Raw genomic sequence first — 19207 nt, 5'->3', positions numbered from 1 at the left:
TGCGCTCTCCCTCTCTTCCCCCCCGCGCTCTCCCTCTCTCCCTCCTGCCCTGCTGATATAGTTCTGAGGTTTGGTGTGTTCTGTTGCAGTGTCGGTGGGGAGGTGCAGTCCATGGTCTGGGATCCGTATGGTGAAAGACTTGCCGTCCTTCTCAAAGGTAATTAGACAGGTGCTCGTTCTATCTGTGCACAAGCTCATTTGCCCCAATGTGAAGGACTGGACAGATTTGGAGGAGAGTCACAGACGGTCTTTGCTTTGTCACAGGGATCTGTGCTGGAACCTGCTTCGTTTCACATTTAAAAAATCATTTTGAAATTTGCTGAAGATACCATATTGCTGCGCTCTTGTCTCACTCTCTCTCTCTCTCTCTCTCTCTCCCTCTCTCCCTCCCGGAGTATAGAAGCTCATATTCTCTCTCCCTCTCCCTCCCGGAGTATCGAAGCTCATATTCTCTCTCTCTCTCCCTCCGTCAGAGTATCGAAGCTCATATTCTCTCTCTCTCTCCGTCTCCCTCTCTGTTGGAGTATAGAAGTCATATTCTCTTTCTCCCTCTGTCTGTCTCTCTCTCTCTCTCTCTGTCACTTTCCCTCTCCCTCTGTTGGAGTATGGAAGCTCATATTCTCGTCTCCCTCTCCCGGAGTATAGAAGCTCATATTCTCTCTGTCACTTTCTCCCTCCCTCTCTCTCTCTCTCTCCCTCTCCCTCTCCCTCTGTCTGAGTATAGAAGCTCACATTCTCTCCCTCTCTGTCACTTTCCCTCTGTCGGAGTACAGAAGCTCAGATTCTCTCCCCCTCTCCCTCTGTCAGAGTACAGAAGCTCATATTCTCTTTCTCTCTCCATCTCCTCTCTTTCCCTTTCCCTCTCTCTCCCTCCCTCTCTCCCTCTGTCGGAGTACAGAAGCTCATATTCTCTTTCCCTCCCTCTGTCCCTCTGTCGGAGTACAGAAGCTCAAATTCTCTCCCCCTCTCGGAGTACAGAAGCTCACATTCTCTCCCTCTCTCCATCTCCCTCTCTGTCACTTTCCCTCTGTCGGAGTACAGAAGCTCAGATTCTCTTTCCCTCCATCTCCCTCTCTTTCCCTCTCCCTCTGTCGGAGTACAGAAGCTCACATTCTCTCTCTTGTTTCAGGCGATCACTGCAGCCCAGTTACCGTGCCGATGATTGCAGTTTTTAAAACCCGAATCTGTCCCGTGTTTGAGCTCCTCCCGTGGTATGTGGTGAGATTGACGGTCTGTTCCCCAATACTGATTATTACTCTCTCTCTCTCTCTCTCCCCCCCCCAGTCCCTGTATTCAGGGGGGAATCGATTCCATTCCTGACAATTGTCTCCTTTCTCCCTCCAGTGGCTTCGTTCAGAGTCAAGTTAATTCCCATCCACAGTTCATCAGCTTCCACCCCAACTTTAAGAAGGGAGCTCTGCTCACCGTGGTAAGGACACCGACATTGTGTTAATGGACTCTCCGTACCCTTCAAACGTGCCGTCTCTCCGTTACAAACGCAGCGCCCGCCCAGGCAGCAGGAAATGCCCAGCCCGCGCTGAGTGGGCTGATCTGGGGGGGGGGGGCATTAGGAGCTACACTTTTCCTCAGTGCCCCTGTGCGAGGAAGGGGTAAATCGGCCAGGGTTGCTGCTGGTGAACGCTGGCCCGTCACCCCTGCTGGAAAGTGTCTGTGTTTGTCAGGTCTGTGATGCCATACACGGTCGAATAGCCAGAGGGGTGAACTACCAGTGACCCTCTTCTCCCCGCCCCCACCCCCACCTTTGTTCAGTGGACTTGAGTCCCTTCACCGGGGGAGGGTCGTACACCTATTTAAAGAGACAGTCCAGCCATTGCGTAATGTGGAACTGAGTCCCTTCACCGGGGGAGGGTCGTACACCTATTTAAAGAGACAGTCCAGCCATTGCGTAATGTGGAACTGAGTCCCTTCACCGGGGGAGGGTCGTACACCTATTTAAAGAGACAGTCCAGCCATTGCGTAATGTGGAACTGAGTCCCTTCACCGGGGGAGGGTCGTACACCTATTTAAAGAGACAGTCCAGCCATTGCGTAATGTGGAACTGAGTCCCTTCACCGGGGGAGGGTCGTACACCTATTTAAAGAGACAGTCCAGCCATTGCGTAATGTGGAACTGAGTCCCTTCACCGGGGGAGGGTCGTACACCTATTTAAAGAGACAGTCCAGCCATTGCGTAATGTGGAACTGAGTCCCTTCACCGGGGGAGGGTCGTACACCTATTTAAAGAGACAGTCCAGCCATTGCGTAATGTGGAACTGAGTCCCTTCACCGGGGGAGGGTCGTACACCTATTTAAAGAGACAGTCCAGCCATTGCGTAATGTGGAACTGAGTCCCTTCACTGGGGGAGGGTCAGACAGCTGTGTAACCTCACTGTAGAAGTGGCAGCTGTTAACACCTGGACAGGTGTACTGTGGAGTGGCCCCCCCCCGTATCCCCCGACTCTGGCTCGGGTCCATTCTCCTCCTGATCCCCGGTCTCCTCTTCCTTCACCCACCCCCCCCCCGTATCCCCCGACTCTGGCTCGGGTCCATTCTCCTCCTGATCCCCGGTCTCCTCTTCCTTCACCCACCCCCCCCCCGTATCCCCCGACTCTGGCTCGGGTCCATTCTCCTCCTGATCCCCGGTCTCCTCTTCCTTCACCCACCCCCCCCCCGTATCCCCCGACTCTGGCTCGGGTCCATTCTCCTCCTGATCCCCGGTCTCCTCTTCCTTCACAGGGTTGGTCGACGGGGAGAATCTCCAACATTCCGTTCTACTTTGTGAGTGTGCAGTCCTACCGGCCGAGCACGGGCTACAGCCCAGGCCCCGTCTGTTCCAGCACCTCCACCTCTCACGACCTCTTCTCCGACCTGTGACGGGGGCGGCAGAGCACCGTCTGAGACCGCTCCGCAGTCAGCGTGAGAATCAAAGGTTTAGCAGTCTGATTTGTATTGAAAAATAAAACCACCGACTATCAAACCAGGAATGACTGACGACCTTTGGAAGGGAGGGAGGGAGAAACGAACGAACGAGGGAGGGAGGGAGAAACGAACGAGGGAGGGAGGGAGAAACGAACGAGGGAGGGAGGGAGAAACGAACGAACGAACGAGGGAGGGAGGGAGAAACGAACGAACGAATGGGGGGAGGGGGGAGGGGAGAAGGAACTGGGGGAAGGCGGGGCGGGGAAGGAGGGAGGGGAGGGGAGAGGGATTAAGCCCTCAGTCAGTCGGGACGCTCCTGATCACTAAATGACTCACAGCTGGGACCATGACCAGTTTGATGAAGGAGATTTTATTTCTGTCCAAGTCCCACTGACAGTCCAGGTTTGTACTTTGCGCTGGCCAGCCAGCCGGCCGGGGCTGACAATCAGATCCCGTTGGCCCCGTCTGCCCGGTGAAGGGTCCTGCGGGCCATCTCCAGGGCCCCCTCCTTGGTCACGTTCCCTCCGATGAACCCACTGGCGTGGACAAACACACAGCCCGCGATCCCACTGAGAGCGCAGAGCTCCTCGTCTCTCACCCCTCGCCACTCCTCCAGCAAGGAGAGCCTGAAACACAGACAGACAGACTCATGACCGGATTCCCAACAGACAGGCAGGCTCATGACCGGATTCCCGACAGACAGGCAGGCTCATGACCGGATTCCCAACAGACAGGCAGGCTCATGACCGGATTCCCGACAGACAGGCAGGCTCATGACCGGATTCCCGACAGACAGGCAGGCTCATGACCGGATTCCCGACAGACAGACAGACTCATGACCGGATTCCCGACAGACAGACAGACTCATGACCGGATTCCCGACAGACAGACAGACTCATGACCGGATTCCCGACAGACAGGCAGGCTCATGACCGGATTCCCGACAGACAGGCAGGCTCATGACCGGATTCCCGACAGACAGGCAGGCTCATGACCGGATTCCCGACAGACAGACAGGCTCATGACCGGATTCCCAACAGACAGGCAGGCTCATGACCGGATTCCCAACAGACAGGCAGGCTCATGACCGGATTCCCGACAGACAGGCAGGCTCATGACCGGATTCCCGACAGACAGGCAGGCTCATGACCGGATTCCCGACAGACAGACAGGCTCATGACCGGATTCCCAACAGACAGGCAGGCTCATGACCGGATTCCCGACAGACAGACAGACTCATGACCGGATTCCCGACAGACAGGCAGGCTCATGACCGGATTCCCAACAGACAGGCAGGCTCATGACCGGATTCCCAACAGACAGGCAGGCTCATGACCGGATTCCCAACAGACAGGCAGGCTCATGACCGGATTCCCGACAGACAGGCAGGCTCATGACCGGATTCCCGACAGACAGGCAGGCTCATGACCGGATTCCCAACAGACAGGCAGGCTCATGACCGGATTCCTGACAGACAGGCAGGCTCATGACCGGATTCCCGACAGACAGACAGACTCATGACCGGATTCCCAACAGACAGGCAGGCTCATGACCGGATTCCCAACAGACAGGCAGGCTCATGACCGGATTCCCGACAGACAGGCAGGCTCATGACCGGATTCCCGACAGACAGGCAGGCTCATGACCGGATTCCCGACAGACAGGCAGGCTCATGACCGGATTCCCGACAGACAGACAGGCTCATGACCGGATTCCCGACAGACAGGCAGGCTCATGACCGGATTCCCGACAGACAGACAGACTCATGACCGGATTCCCGACAGACAGGCAGGCTCATGACCGGATTCCCGACAGACAGACAGACTCATGACCGGATTCCCGACAGACAGACAGACTCATGACCGGATTCCCGACAGACAGACAGACTCATGACCGGATTCCCAACAGACAGACAGACTCATGACCGGATTCCCGACAGACAGACAGACTCATGACCGGATTCCCGACAGACAGGCAGGCTCATGACCGGATTCCCGACAGACAGACAGACTCATGACCGGATTCCCGACAGACAGACAGACTCATGACCGGATTCCCAACAGACAGACAGACTCATGACCGGATTCCCGACAGACAGACAGACTCATGACCGGATTCCCGACAGACAGGCAGGCTCATGACCGGATTCCCGACAGACAGGCAGGCTCATGACCGGATTCCCGACAGACAGGCAGGCTCATGACCGGATTCCCGACAGACAGGCAGGCTCATGACCGGATTCCCGACAGTCAGGCAGGCTCATGACCGGATTCCCGACAGACAGACAGACTCATGACCGGATTCCCGACAGACAGACAGACTCATGACCGGATTCCCGACAGACAGACAGACTCATGACCGGATTCCCAACAGACAGGCAGGCTCATGACCGGATTCCCGACAGACAGACAGACTCATGACCGGATTCCTGACAGACAGGCAGACTCATGACCGGATTCCCGACAGACAGGCAGACTCATGACCGGATTCCTGACAGACAGGCAGACTCATGACCGGATTCCCGACAGACAGACAGACTCATGACCGGATTCCCAACAGACAGGCAGGCTCATGACCGGATTCCCGACAGACAGACAGACTCATGACCGGATTCCCGACAGACAGGCAGGCTCATGACCGGATTCCCGACAGACAGACAGACTCATGACCGGATTCCCAACAGACAGACAGACTCATGACCGGATTCCCAACAGACAGGCAGGCTCATGACCGGATTCCCAACAGACAGACAGACTCATGACCGGATTCCCGACAGACAGGCAGGCTCATGACCGGATTCCCGACAGACAGACAGACTCATGACCGGATTCCCGACAGACAGACAGACTCATGACCGGATTCCCAACAGACAGGCAGGCTCATGACCGGATTCCCAACAGACAGACAGACTCATGACCGGATTCCCGACAGACAGGCAGGCTCATGACCGGATTCCCAACAGACAGACAGACTCATGACCGGATTCCCGACAGACAGACAGACTCATGACCGGATTCCCAACAGACAGGCAGACTCATGACCGGATTCCCGACAGACAGACAGACTCATGACCGGATTCCCAACAGACAGGCAGGCTCATGACCGGATTCCCAACAGACAGGCAGGCTCATGACCGGATTCCCGACAGACAGACAGACTCATGACCGGATTCCCAACAGACAGGCAGACTCATGACCGGATTCCCAACAGACAGACAGACTCATGACCGGATTCCCGACAGACAGACAGACTCATGACCGGATTCCCAACAGACAGGCAGGCTCATGACCGGATTCCCAACAGACAGACAGACTCATGACCGGATTCCCGACAGACAGGCAGGCTCATGACCGGATTCCCAACAGACAGACAGACTCATGACCGGATTCCCGACAGACAGACAGACTCATGACCGGATTCCCAACAGACAGGCAGACTCATGACCGGATTCCCGACAGACAGACAGACTCATGACCGGATTCCCAACAGACAGGCAGGCTCATGACCGGATTCCCAACAGACAGACAGACTCATGACCGGATTCCCAACAGACAGGCAGGCTCATGACCGGATTCCCGACAGACAGACAGACTCATGACCGGATTCCCGACAGACAGGCAGACTCATGACCGGATTCCCAACAGACAGGCAGGCTCATGACCGGATTCCCAACAGACAGACAGACTCATGACCGGATTCCCAACAGACAGACAGACTCATGACCGGATTCCCGACAGACAGGCAGACTCATGACCGGATTCCCAACAGACAGACAGACTCATGACCGGATTCCCAACAGACAGGCAGGCTCATGACCGGATTCCCAACAGACAGACAGACTCATGACCGGATTCCCAACAGACAGGCAGGCTCATGACCGGATTCCCAACAGACAGACAGACTCATGACCGGATTCCCGACAGACAGGCAGGCTCATGACCGGATTCCCAACAGACAGACAGACTCATGACCGGATTCCCGACAGACAGACAGACTCATGACCGGATTCCCGACAGACAGGCAGACTCATGACCGGATTCCCGACAGACAGACAGACTCATGACCGGATTCCCAACAGACAGGCAGGCTCATGACCGGATTCCCGACAGACAGACAGACTCATGACCGGATTCCCGACAGACAGGCAGACTCATGACCGGATTCCCAACAGACAGACAGACTCATGACCGGATTCCCAACAGACAGGCAGGCTCATGACCGGATTCCCGACAGACAGACAGACTCATGACCGGATTCCCAACAGACAGGCAGACTCATGACCGGATTCCCAACAGACAGGCAGGCTCATGACCGGATTCCCGACAGACAGACAGACTCATGACCGGATTCCCGACAGACAGGCAGACTCATGACCGGATTCCCAACAGACAGACAGACTCATGACCGGATTCCCGACAGACAGACAGACTCATGACCGGATTCCCAACAGACAGGCAGACTCATGACCGGATTCCCAACAGACAGGCAGACTCATGACCGGATTCCCAACAGACAGACAGACTCATGACCGGATTCCCGACAGACAGGCAGACTCATGACCGGATTCCCGACAGACAGGCAGACTCATGACCGGATTCCTGACAGACAGACAGACTCATGACCGGATTCCCGACAGACAGACAGACTCATGACCGGATTCCCGACAGACAGACAGACTCATGACCGGATTCCCAACAGACAGGCGGACTCATGACCGGATTCCCGACAGACAGGCAGACTCATGACCGGATTCCCAACAGACAGGCAGACTCATGACCGGATTCCTGACAGACAGACAGACTCATGACCGGATTCCCGACAGACAGACAGACTCATGACCGGATTCCCGACAGACAGACAGGCAGACTCATGACCGGATTCCCGACAGACAGACTCATGACCGGATTCCCGACAGACGGACAGACTCATGACCGGATTCCCGACAGACAGACAGACTCATGACCGGATTCCCGACAGACAGACAGGCAGACTCATGACCGGATTCCCAACAGACAGACTCATGACCGGATTCCCGACAGACAGACTCATGACCGGATCCCCGACAGACAGACAGGCAGACTCATGACCGGATTCCCAACAGACAGGCAGACTCATGACCGGATTCCCGACAGACAGACAGACTCATGACCGGATTCCCGACAGACAGACAGACTCATGACCGGATTCCCGACAGACAGACAGACTCATGACCGGATTCCCAACAGACAGACAGACTCATGACCGGATTCCCGACAGACAGACAGACAGACTCATGACCGGATTCCCGACAGACAGACAGACTCATGACCGGATTCCTGACAGACAGACAGACTCATGACCGGATTCCCGACAGACAGGCAGGCTCATGACCGGATTCCCAACAGACAGGCAGGCTCATGACCGGATTCCCAACAGACAGGCAGGCTCATGACCGGATTCCCAACAGACAGGCAGGCTCATGACCGGATTCCCGACAGACAGGCAGGCTCATGACCGGATTCCCGACAGACAGGCAGGCTCATGACCGGATTCCCAACAGACAGGCAGGCTCATGACCGGATTCCTGACAGACAGGCAGGCTCATGACCGGATTCCCGACAGACAGACAGACTCATGACCGGATTCCCAACAGACAGGCAGGCTCATGACCGGATTCCCAACAGACAGGCAGGCTCATGACCGGATTCCCGACAGACAGGCAGGCTCATGACCGGATTCCCGACAGACAGGCAGGCTCATGACCGGATTCCCGACAGACAGGCAGGCTCATGACCGGATTCCCGACAGACAGACAGGCTCATGACCGGATTCCCGACAGACAGGCAGGCTCATGACCGGATTCCCGACAGACAGACAGACTCATGACCGGATTCCCGACAGACAGGCAGGCTCATGACCGGATTCCCGACAGACAGACAGACTCATGACCGGATTCCCGACAGACAGACAGACTCATGACCGGATTCCCGACAGACAGACAGACTCATGACCGGATTCCCAACAGACAGACAGACTCATGACCGGATTCCCGACAGACAGACAGACTCATGACCGGATTCCCGACAGACAGGCAGGCTCATGACCGGATTCCCGACAGACAGACAGACTCATGACCGGATTCCCGACAGACAGACAGACTCATGACCGGATTCCCAACAGACAGACAGACTCATGACCGGATTCCCGACAGACAGACAGACTCATGACCGGATTCCCGACAGACAGGCAGGCTCATGACCGGATTCCCGACAGACAGGCAGGCTCATGACCGGATTCCCGACAGACAGGCAGGCTCATGACCGGATTCCCGACAGACAGGCAGGCTCATGACCGGATTCCCGACAGTCAGGCAGGCTCATGACCGGATTCCCGACAGACAGACAGACTCATGACCGGATTCCCGACAGACAGACAGACTCATGACCGGATTCCCGACAGACAGACAGACTCATGACCGGATTCCCAACAGACAGGCAGGCTCATGACCGGATTCCCGACAGACAGACAGACTCATGACCGGATTCCTGACAGACAGGCAGACTCATGACCGGATTCCCGACAGACAGGCAGACTCATGACCGGATTCCTGACAGACAGGCAGACTCATGACCGGATTCCCGACAGACAGACAGACTCATGACCGGATTCCCAACAGACAGGCAGGCTCATGACCGGATTCCCGACAGACAGACAGACTCATGACCGGATTCCCGACAGACAGGCAGGCTCATGACCGGATTCCCGACAGACAGACAGACTCATGACCGGATTCCCAACAGACAGACAGACTCATGACCGGATTCCCAACAGACAGGCAGGCTCATGACCGGATTCCCAACAGACAGACAGACTCATGACCGGATTCCCGACAGACAGGCAGGCTCATGACCGGATTCCCGACAGACAGACAGACTCATGACCGGATTCCCGACAGACAGACAGACTCATGACCGGATTCCCAACAGACAGGCAGGCTCATGACCGGATTCCCAACAGACAGACAGACTCATGACCGGATTCCCGACAGACAGGCAGGCTCATGACCGGATTCCCAACAGACAGACAGACTCATGACCGGATTCCCGACAGACAGACAGACTCATGACCGGATTCCCAACAGACAGGCAGACTCATGACCGGATTCCCGACAGACAGACAGACTCATGACCGGATTCCCAACAGACAGGCAGGCTCATGACCGGATTCCCAACAGACAGGCAGGCTCATGACCGGATTCCCGACAGACAGACAGACTCATGACCGGATTCCCAACAGACAGGCAGACTCATGACCGGATTCCCAACAGACAGACAGACTCATGACCGGATTCCCGACAGACAGACAGACTCATGACCGGATTCCCAACAGACAGGCAGGCTCATGACCGGATTCCCAACAGACAGACAGACTCATGACCGGATTCCCGACAGACAGGCAGGCTCATGACCGGATTCCCAACAGACAGACAGACTCATGACCGGATTCCCGACAGACAGACAGACTCATGACCGGATTCCCAACAGACAGGCAGACTCATGACCGGATTCCCGACAGACAGACAGACTCATGACCGGATTCCCAACAGACAGGCAGGCTCATGACCGGATTCCCAACAGACAGACAGACTCATGACCGGATTCCCAACAGACAGGCAGGCTCATGACCGGATTCCCGACAGACAGACAGACTCATGACCGGATTCCCGACAGACAGGCAGACTCATGACCGGATTCCCAACAGACAGGCAGGCTCATGACCGGATTCCCAACAGACAGACAGACTCATGACCGGATTCCCAACAGACAGACAGACTCATGACCGGATTCCCGACAGACAGGCAGACTCATGACCGGATTCCCAACAGACAGACAGACTCATGACCGGATTCCCAACAGACAGGCAGGCTCATGACCGGATTCCCAACAGACAGACAGACTCATGACCGGATTCCCAACAGACAGGCAGGCTCATGACCGGATTCCCAACAGACAGACAGACTCATGACCGGATTCCCGACAGACAGGCAGGCTCATGACCGGATTCCCAACAGACAGACAGACTCATGACCGGATTCCCGACAGACAGACAGACTCATGACCGGATTCCCGACAGACAGGCAGACTCATGACCGGATTCCCGACAGACAGACAGACTCATGACCGGATTCCCAACAGACAGGCAGGCTCATGACCGGATTCCCGACAGACAGACAGACTCATGACCGGATTCCCGACAGACAGGCAGACTCATGACCGGATTCCCAACAGACAGACAGACTCATGACCGGATTCCCAACAGACAGGCAGGCTCATGACCGGATTCCCGACAGACAGACAGACTCATGACCGGATTCCCAACAGACAGGCAGACTCATGACCGGATTCCCAACAGACAGGCAGGCTCATGACCGGATTCCCGACAGACAGACAGACTCATGACCGGATTCCCGACAGACAGGCAGACTCATGACCGGATTCCCAACAGACAGACAGACTCATGACCGGATTCCCGACAGACAGACAGACTCATGACCGGATTCCCAACAGACAGGCAGACTCATGACCGGATTCCCAACAGACAGGCAGACTCATGACCGGATTCCCAACAGACAGACAGACTCATGACCGGATTCCCGACAGACAGGCAGACTCATGACCGGATTCCCGACAGACAGGCAGACTCATGACCGGATTCCTGACAGACAGACAGACTCATGACCGGATTCCCGACAGACAGACAGACTCATGACCGGATTCCCGACAGACAGACAGACTCATGACCGGATTCCCAACAGACAGGCGGACTCATGACCGGATTCCCGACAGACAGGCAGACTCATGACCGGATTCCCAACAGACAGGCAGACTCATGACCGGATTCCTGACAGACAGACAGACTCATGACCGGATTCCCGACAGACAGACAGACTCATGACCGGATTCCCGACAGACAGACAGGCAGACTCATGACCGGATTCCCGACAGACAGACTCATGACCGGATTCCCGACAGACGGACAGACTCATGACCGGATTCCCGACAGACAGACAGACTCATGACCGGATTCCCGACAGACAGACAGGCAGACTCATGACCGGATTCCCAACAGACAGACTCATGACCGGATTCCCGACAGACAGACTCATGACCGGATCCCCGACAGACAGACAGGCAGACTCATGACCGGATTCCCAACAGACAGGCAGACTCATGACCGGATTCCCGACAGACAGACAGACTCATGACCGGATTCCCGACAGACAGACAGACTCATGACCGGATTCCCGACAGACAGACAGACTCATGACCGGATTCCCAACAGACAGACAGACTCATGACCGGATTCCCGACAGACAGACAGACAGACTCATGACCGGATTCCCGACAGACAGACAGACTCATGACCGGATTCCTGACAGACAGGCAGACTCATGACCGGATTCCCAACAGACAGGCAGACTCATGACCGGATTCCCGACAGAAAGACTCATGACCGGATTCCCGACAGACAGACAGGCAGACTCATGACCGGATTCCCGACAGACAGGTAGACTCATGACCGGATTCCCAACAGACAGACAGACTCATGACCGGATTCCCAACAGACAGGCAGACTCATGACCGGATTCCCGACAGACAGACAGACTCATGACCGGATTCCCGACAGACAGGCAGACTCATGACCGGATTCCCCACAGACAGACAGACTCATGACCGGATTCCTGACAGACAGACAGGTAGACTCATGACCGGATTCCCAACAGACTCATGGCCAGATAGACCAGACAGCAGACAATCATTGCCAGCCCCCATACACGGGGTTCGGGGGGTTTATATACAGAATAACAGACACCCGGGAGTGAGTTACAGACTGGAATCTAATCGAGGGGTTCGGGGGGTTTATATACAGAATAACAGATACCCGGGAGTGAGTTACAGACTGGAATCTGATCGAGGGGTTCGGGGGGTTTATATGTAGAATAACAGATACCCAGGAGTGATTTACAGACTGGAATCTAATCGAGGGGTTCGGGGGGTTTATATATAGAATAACAGATATCCGGGAGTGAGTTACAGACTGGAATCTAATCGAGGGGTTCGGGGGGTTTATATGTAGAATAACAGATATCCGGGAGTGAGTTACAGACTGGAATCTAATCGAGGGGTTCGGGGGGTTTATATATAGAATAACAGATACCCGGGAGTGAGTTACAGGCTGGAATCTAATCGAGGGGTTCGGGGGGGTTTATATATAGAATAACAGATACCCGGGAGTGAGTTACAGACTGGAATCTAATCGAGGGGTTCGGGGGGTTTATATATAGAATAACAGATACCCGGGAGTGAGTTACAGACTGGAATCTAATCGAGGGGTTCGGGGGGTTAATATATAGAATAACAGATACCCGAGAGTGAGTTACAGACATGGAATCTAATCGAGGGGTTCGGGTGGTTTATATATAGAATAACAGATACCCGGGAGTGAGTTACAGGCTGGAATCTAATCGAGGGGTTCGGGGGGGTTTATATATAGAATAACAGATACCCGGGAGTGAGTTACAGACTGGAATCTAATCGAGGGGTTCGGGGGGTTTATATGTAGAATAACAGATATCCGGGAGTGAGTTACAGACTGGAATCTCATCGAGGGGTTCGGGGGGTTTATATACAGAATAACAGATGCCCGGGAGTGAGTAACAGGCTGGAATCTAATCGAGGGGTTCGGGGGGTTTATATACAGAATAACAGATACCCGGGAGTGATTTACAGACTGGAATCTAATCGAGGGGTTCGGGGGGTTTATATACAGAATAACAGATACCCGGGAGTGAGTTACAGACTGGAATCTAATCGAGGGGTTCGGGGGGTTTATGTACAGAATAACAGATACCCGGGAGTGAGTTACAGACTGGAATCTAATCGAGGGGTTCGGGGGGTTTATATACAAAATAACAGATACCCGGGAGTGAGTTACAGACTGGAATCTAATCGAGGGGTTCGGGGGGTTTATATGTAGAATAACAGATATCCGGGAGTGAGTTACAGACTGGAATCTAATCGAGGGGTTCGGGGGGTTTATATATAGAATAACAGATACCCGGGAGTGAGTTACAGGCTGGAATCTAATCGAGGGGTTCGGGGGGGTTTATATATAGAATAACAGATACCCGGGAGTGAGTTACAGACTGGAATCTAATCGAGGGGTTCGGGGGGTTTATATATAGAATAACAGATACCCGGGAGTGAGTTACAGACTGGAATCTAATCGAGGGGTTCGGGGGGTTAATATATAGAATAACAGATACCCGAGAGTGAGTTACAGACATGGAATCTAATCGAGGGGTTCGGGTGGTTTATATATAGAATAACAGATACCCGGGAGTGAGTTACAGGCTGGAATCTAATCGAGGGGTTCGGGGGGGTTTATATATAGAATAACAGATACCCGGGAGTGAGTTACAGACTGGAATCTAATCGAGGGGTTCGGGGGGTTAATATATAGAATAACAGATACCCGAGAGTGAGTTACAGACATGGAATCTAATCGAGGGGTTCGGGTGGTTTATATATAGAATAACAGATACCCGGGAGTGAGTTACAGGCTGGAATCTAATCGAGGGGTTCGGGGGGTTTATATATAGAATAACACATACCCGGGAGTGAGTTACAGGCTGGAATCTAATCGTGGGGTTCGGGGGGTTTATATATAGAATAACAGATACCCGGGAGTGAGTTACAGGCTGGAATCTAATCGAGGGGTTCAGGGGGTTTATATATAGAATAACAGATACCCGGGAGTGAGTTACAGACTGGAATCTAATCGAGGGGTTTGGGGGGTTTATATATAGAATAACAGATACCCGGGAGTGAGTTACAGACTGGAATCTAATCGAGGGGTTCGGGGGGTTTATATATAGAATAACAGATACCCGGGAGTGAGTTACAGGCTGGAATCTAATCGAGGGGTTCAGGGGGGTTTATATATAGAATAACAGATACCCGGGAGTGAGTTACAGACTGGAATCTAATCGAGGAGTTCGCGTGTTTATATATAGAATAACAGATACCCGGGAGTGAGTTACAGACTGGAATCTAATCGAGGGGTTTGGGGGGTTTATATATAGAATAACAGATACCCGGGAGTGAGTTACAGACTGGAATCTAATCGAGGGGTTCGGGGGGTTTATATATAGAATAACAGATACCCGGGAGTGAGTTACAGGCTGGAATCTAATCGAGGGGTTCGGGGGGGTTTATATATAGAATAACAGATACCCGGGAGTGAGTTACAGACTGGAATCTAATCGAGGGGTTCGGGGGGGTTTATATATAGAATAACAGATACCCGGGAGTGAGTTACAGACTGGAATCTAATCGAGGGGTTCGGGGGGTTTATATATAGAATAACAGATACCCGGGAGTGAGTTACAGACTGGAATCTAATCGAGGGGTTTGGGGGGTTTATATATAGAATAACAGATACCCGGGAGTGAGTTACAGACTGGAATCTAATCGAGGGGTTCGGGGGGTTTATATATAGAATAACAGATACCCGGGAGTGAGTTACAGACTGGAATCTAATCGAGGGGTTTGGGGGGTTTATATATAGAATAACAGATACCCGGGAGTGAGTTACAGACTGGAATCTAATCGAGGGGTTCGGGGGGTTTATATATAGAATAACAGATACCCGGGAGTGAGTTACAGGCTGGAATCTAATCGAGGGGTTCGGGGTGGTTTATATATAGAATAACAGATACCCGGGAGTGAGTTACAGACTGGAATCTAATCGAGGGGTTCGGGGGGTTTATATATAGAATAACAGATACCCGGGAGTGAGTTACAGACTGGAATCTAATCGAGGGGTTCGGGGGGTTTATATATAGAATAACAGATACCCGGGAGTGAGTTACAGACTGGAATCTAATCGAGGGGTTCGGGGGGTTAATATATAGAATAACAGATACCCGGGAGTGAGTTACAGGCTGGAATCTAATCGAGGGGTTCGGGGTGGTTTATATATAGAATAACAGATACCCGGGAGTGAGTTACAGACTGGAATCTAATCGAGGGGTTCGGGGGGTTTATATATAGAATAACAGATACCCGGGAGTGAGTTACAGACTGGAATCTAATCGAGGGGTTCGGGGGGTTTATATGTAGAGTAACACTCCCCTCCCCCCAGTCACCCCTACCTGTTCTGGAAGGTTCCGAGTCCCTGGGGAACACATTGAACCCTCCACTGACCGCGCTGGTCCATGTACAACACAAACTTGATGGGCTGCTCGATCTTTAGGTCCTTCTCCAGTTCAAACAGGTGCTCCTTCCAAGGACAACCTCCCTTTGTCAGAACCACAATCTCCCCACTCAGATCCTCCTGAAAGAGAGAGGGGGAGAGGGCAAAACTGTGATCGGGAGTAACGCTGGGTCACTGTGATCGGGAGTAACGCTGGGTCTCCGGGATTAACACTGGATCACTGGGATCGGGAGTAACGCTGGGTCACCGGGATTAACACTGGATCACTGGGATCGGCAGTAATGCTGGGTCACTGTGATCGGGAGTGACGCTGGGTCACCGGGATTAACACTGGATCACTGGGATCGGGAGTAACGCTGGGTCACCGGGATTAACACTGGGTTCGGGAGTAACGCTGGATCACCAGGATCAACACTGGATCACTGGGATCGGCAGTAACGCTGGATCACCGGGATTAACGCTGGATCACTGGGTTCGGGAGTAACGCTGGGTCACCGGGATTAACACTGGATCACTGGGATCGGCAGTAATGCTGGACCACCGGGATTAACACTGGATCACTGGGTTCAGGAGTAATGCTGGATCACTGGGTTCGGGAGTAACGCTGGGTCACCAGGATCAACACTGGATCACTGGGATCGGGAGTAACGCTGGGTCACTGTGATCGGGAGTAACATGATCACTGGGATCGGGAGTAATGATGGATCACTGGGATCGGGAGTAATGCTGGGTCTCCGGGATTAACACTGGGATCGGGAGTAACGCTGGGTCACCGGGATCAACACTGGGTCACTGGGATTGGGAGTAACACGATCACTGGGATCGGGAGTAACGCTAGGTCACCGGAATCATCACTGGGATCGGGAGTAACACTGGATCACTGGGATCGGGAGTAACACTGGAACACCAGGATCGGGATTAACACTGGATCGGGACTGGATCACAGAACAAGATCACAACTGGAAGTGATCCAGGGAGTGGACCAGGAACAGATTAGAAGGGGATCCACTCACCCACTCACAAAGCCTCATCTACTGAGTCAGGCTCTCCGGTCACTAACCTTAAACCGGTCCCGAATTGCATCCTCCACCAGGGCTCGAGCCGGCAGCCAGGACTTGTGGTAAAACTCCAGCCTGTCCATAAACTCTGAGCCCACCAGTTTCAGGGCCTGAGTGAATCCGGCCTGGAACAGAGGAGATTGAGGGTGAGGCAACCTGACAGGAGGGAGAGGAACAGGAGCGGCCCCCCGGGCTCGGGCCCCCCGGGCTCGGGCCCCCCGGGCTCGGCCCCAAACCCGGGCTTTTGTTCTCTGTGCCTCTATTTATAAAGCCCAGGATCCCGTATGCTTTTTTAACCTCTTTCTCAACCTGCCCTGCCACCTTCAACGATTTGTGTACATATACCCCCAGATCTCTCTGTTCCTGTACCCCTTTTAGAGTTGTCCCTCTAGTTTATTTTGCCTCTCCTCGTTCCTCCTACCGAAATGTATCACTTCACATTTTTCTGTGTTAAATTTAATCTGCGACGTGTCTGCCCATTCCACCAGCCTGTCTATATCCTCTTGAAGTCTATCACTATCCTCCTCACTGTTCACTACACTTCCAAGTTTTGTGTCATCTGTACATTTTGAAATTGTGCCCTGTACACCCAAGTCCAAGTCATTAATATATATCAAGAAAAGCAATGGTCCCAGCACCGACCCCTGGGGAACACCACTGTACACCTCCCTCCAGACCCAAAAACAACCGTTCACCACTACTCTCTGTTTCCTGTCCCTGAGCCCATTCTGCACCCACACTGCCACTGCCCCCTTCATCCCATGGGCTGCAATCTTACTAACAAATCTATTCTTTCTCAAACGCCTTTTGAAAGTCCATATATATCACATCCACCGCACTGCCCTCATCGACCCTCCGTGACCGCATCAAAAAACACCGTCAGGAACATTGACAACATGACGAAGCTCCAAAGGGAATCTCATTGGCTGTGAAACAATGTGGGATGTCCTGAAATCGTGAAAGGCACCAGATCAATGCAAAGTCTTCCATTCTTCACCTCAATCCCTCATCCTCACCTCAATCCCCCCCTCACCTCAATCCCCCCTCACCTCAATCACACTCCTCTTCACCTCAATCCCTCATCCTCACCTCAATCCCTCATCCTCACCTCAATCACACTCCCTCACCTCAATCACACTCCTCTTCACCTCAATCACACTCCCTCACCTCAATCACACTCCCTCACCTCAATCACACTCCCTCACCTCAATCACACTCCCTCACCTCAATCACACTCCTCTTCACCTCAATCACACTCCTCTTCACCTCAATCACACTCCTCTTCACCTCAATCACACTCCTCTTCACCTCAATCACACTCCCTCACCTCAATCACACTCCCTCACCTCAATCACACTCCTCTTCACCTCAATCACACTCCTCTTCACCTCAATCACACTCCCTCACCTCAATCACACTCCTCTTCACCTCAATCACACTCCCTCACCTCAATCACACTCCTCTTCACCTCAATCACACTCCTCTTCACCTCAATCACACTCCTCTTCACCTCAATCACACTCCTCTTCACCTCAATCACACTCCTCTTCACCTCAATCACACTCCCTCACCTCAATCACACTCCCCTTCACCTCAATCACACTCCCTCACCTCAATCACACTCCCCTTCACCTCAATCACACTCCCTCACCTCAATCACACTCCCTCACCTCAATCACACTCCCTCACCTCAATCACACTCCTCTTCACCTCAATCACACTCCCTCACCTCAATCACACTCCTCTTCACCTCAATCACACTCCTCTTCACCTCAATCACACTCCTCTTCACCTCAATCACACTCCTCTTCACCTCAATCACACTCCTCTTCACCTCAATCACACTCCCTCACCTCAATCACACTCCCCTTCACCTCAATCACACTCCCTCACCTCAATCACACTCCCTCACCTCAATCACACTCCTCTTCACCTCAATCACACTCCTCTTCACCTCAATCACACTCCCTCACC

At 53.4% G+C, this 19207-nt stretch overlaps 2 protein-coding genes across 2 annotated transcripts in view; one reads left to right on the top strand and one right to left on the bottom strand.

Moving 5' to 3' along the window:
* Positions 1 to 91: 91 nt before the first annotated feature.
* LOC137307487 (aladin-like) lies at positions 92 to 2983 on the top strand. Its single transcript, XM_067976828.1, has 4 exons — positions 92 to 157; positions 1130 to 1211; positions 1345 to 1429; positions 2736 to 2983. The coding sequence occupies exons 1-4, from the start codon at positions 112 to 114 to the stop codon at positions 2871 to 2873; spliced, it is 351 nt and encodes a 116-aa protein (XP_067832929.1). The 5' UTR covers positions 92 to 111; the 3' UTR covers positions 2874 to 2983.
* Positions 2984 to 3272: 289 nt separating this feature from the next.
* The window catches only part of myg1 (myg1 exonuclease), a 55378-nt gene continuing 39443 nt past the window's right edge, over positions 3273 to 19207 (bottom strand). The window contains exons 5-7 of the mRNA XM_067976829.1: positions 17236 to 17358; positions 16114 to 16295; positions 3273 to 3544 (exon numbers count right to left, since the gene is read on the bottom strand). Coding sequence (XP_067832930.1) covers positions 3364 to 3544; positions 16114 to 16295; positions 17236 to 17358 — 486 coding nt within the window. The 3' untranslated portion in view covers positions 3273 to 3363. The remainder of the gene's footprint in view (positions 3545 to 16113; positions 16296 to 17235; positions 17359 to 19207) is intronic.

Source organism: Heptranchias perlo, unplaced genomic scaffold, assembly GCF_035084215.1.
Source record: "Heptranchias perlo isolate sHepPer1 unplaced genomic scaffold, sHepPer1.hap1 HAP1_SCAFFOLD_1008, whole genome shotgun sequence".
Taxonomy (NCBI): domain Eukaryota; kingdom Metazoa; phylum Chordata; class Chondrichthyes; order Hexanchiformes; family Hexanchidae; genus Heptranchias; species Heptranchias perlo.
Note: the sequence above shows the minus strand (reverse complement) of the source record. Positions and strands in the feature narration are given on the sequence as shown.

Excerpts from the sequence above, each read along its gene's own strand:
- LOC137307487 (XM_067976828.1), top strand. The coding sequence starts at position 112 with ATGGTCTGGGATCCGTATGGTGAAAGACTTGCCGTCCTTCTCAAAG. Across the intron at positions 158-1,129 it reads ACTTGCCGTCCTTCTCAAAG|GCGATCACTGCAGCCCAGTT; the intron begins GTAATTAGACAG and ends CTCTTGTTTCAG. Across the intron at positions 1,430-2,735 it reads AGGGAGCTCTGCTCACCGTG|GGTTGGTCGACGGGGAGAAT; the intron begins GTAAGGACACCG and ends CTTCCTTCACAG.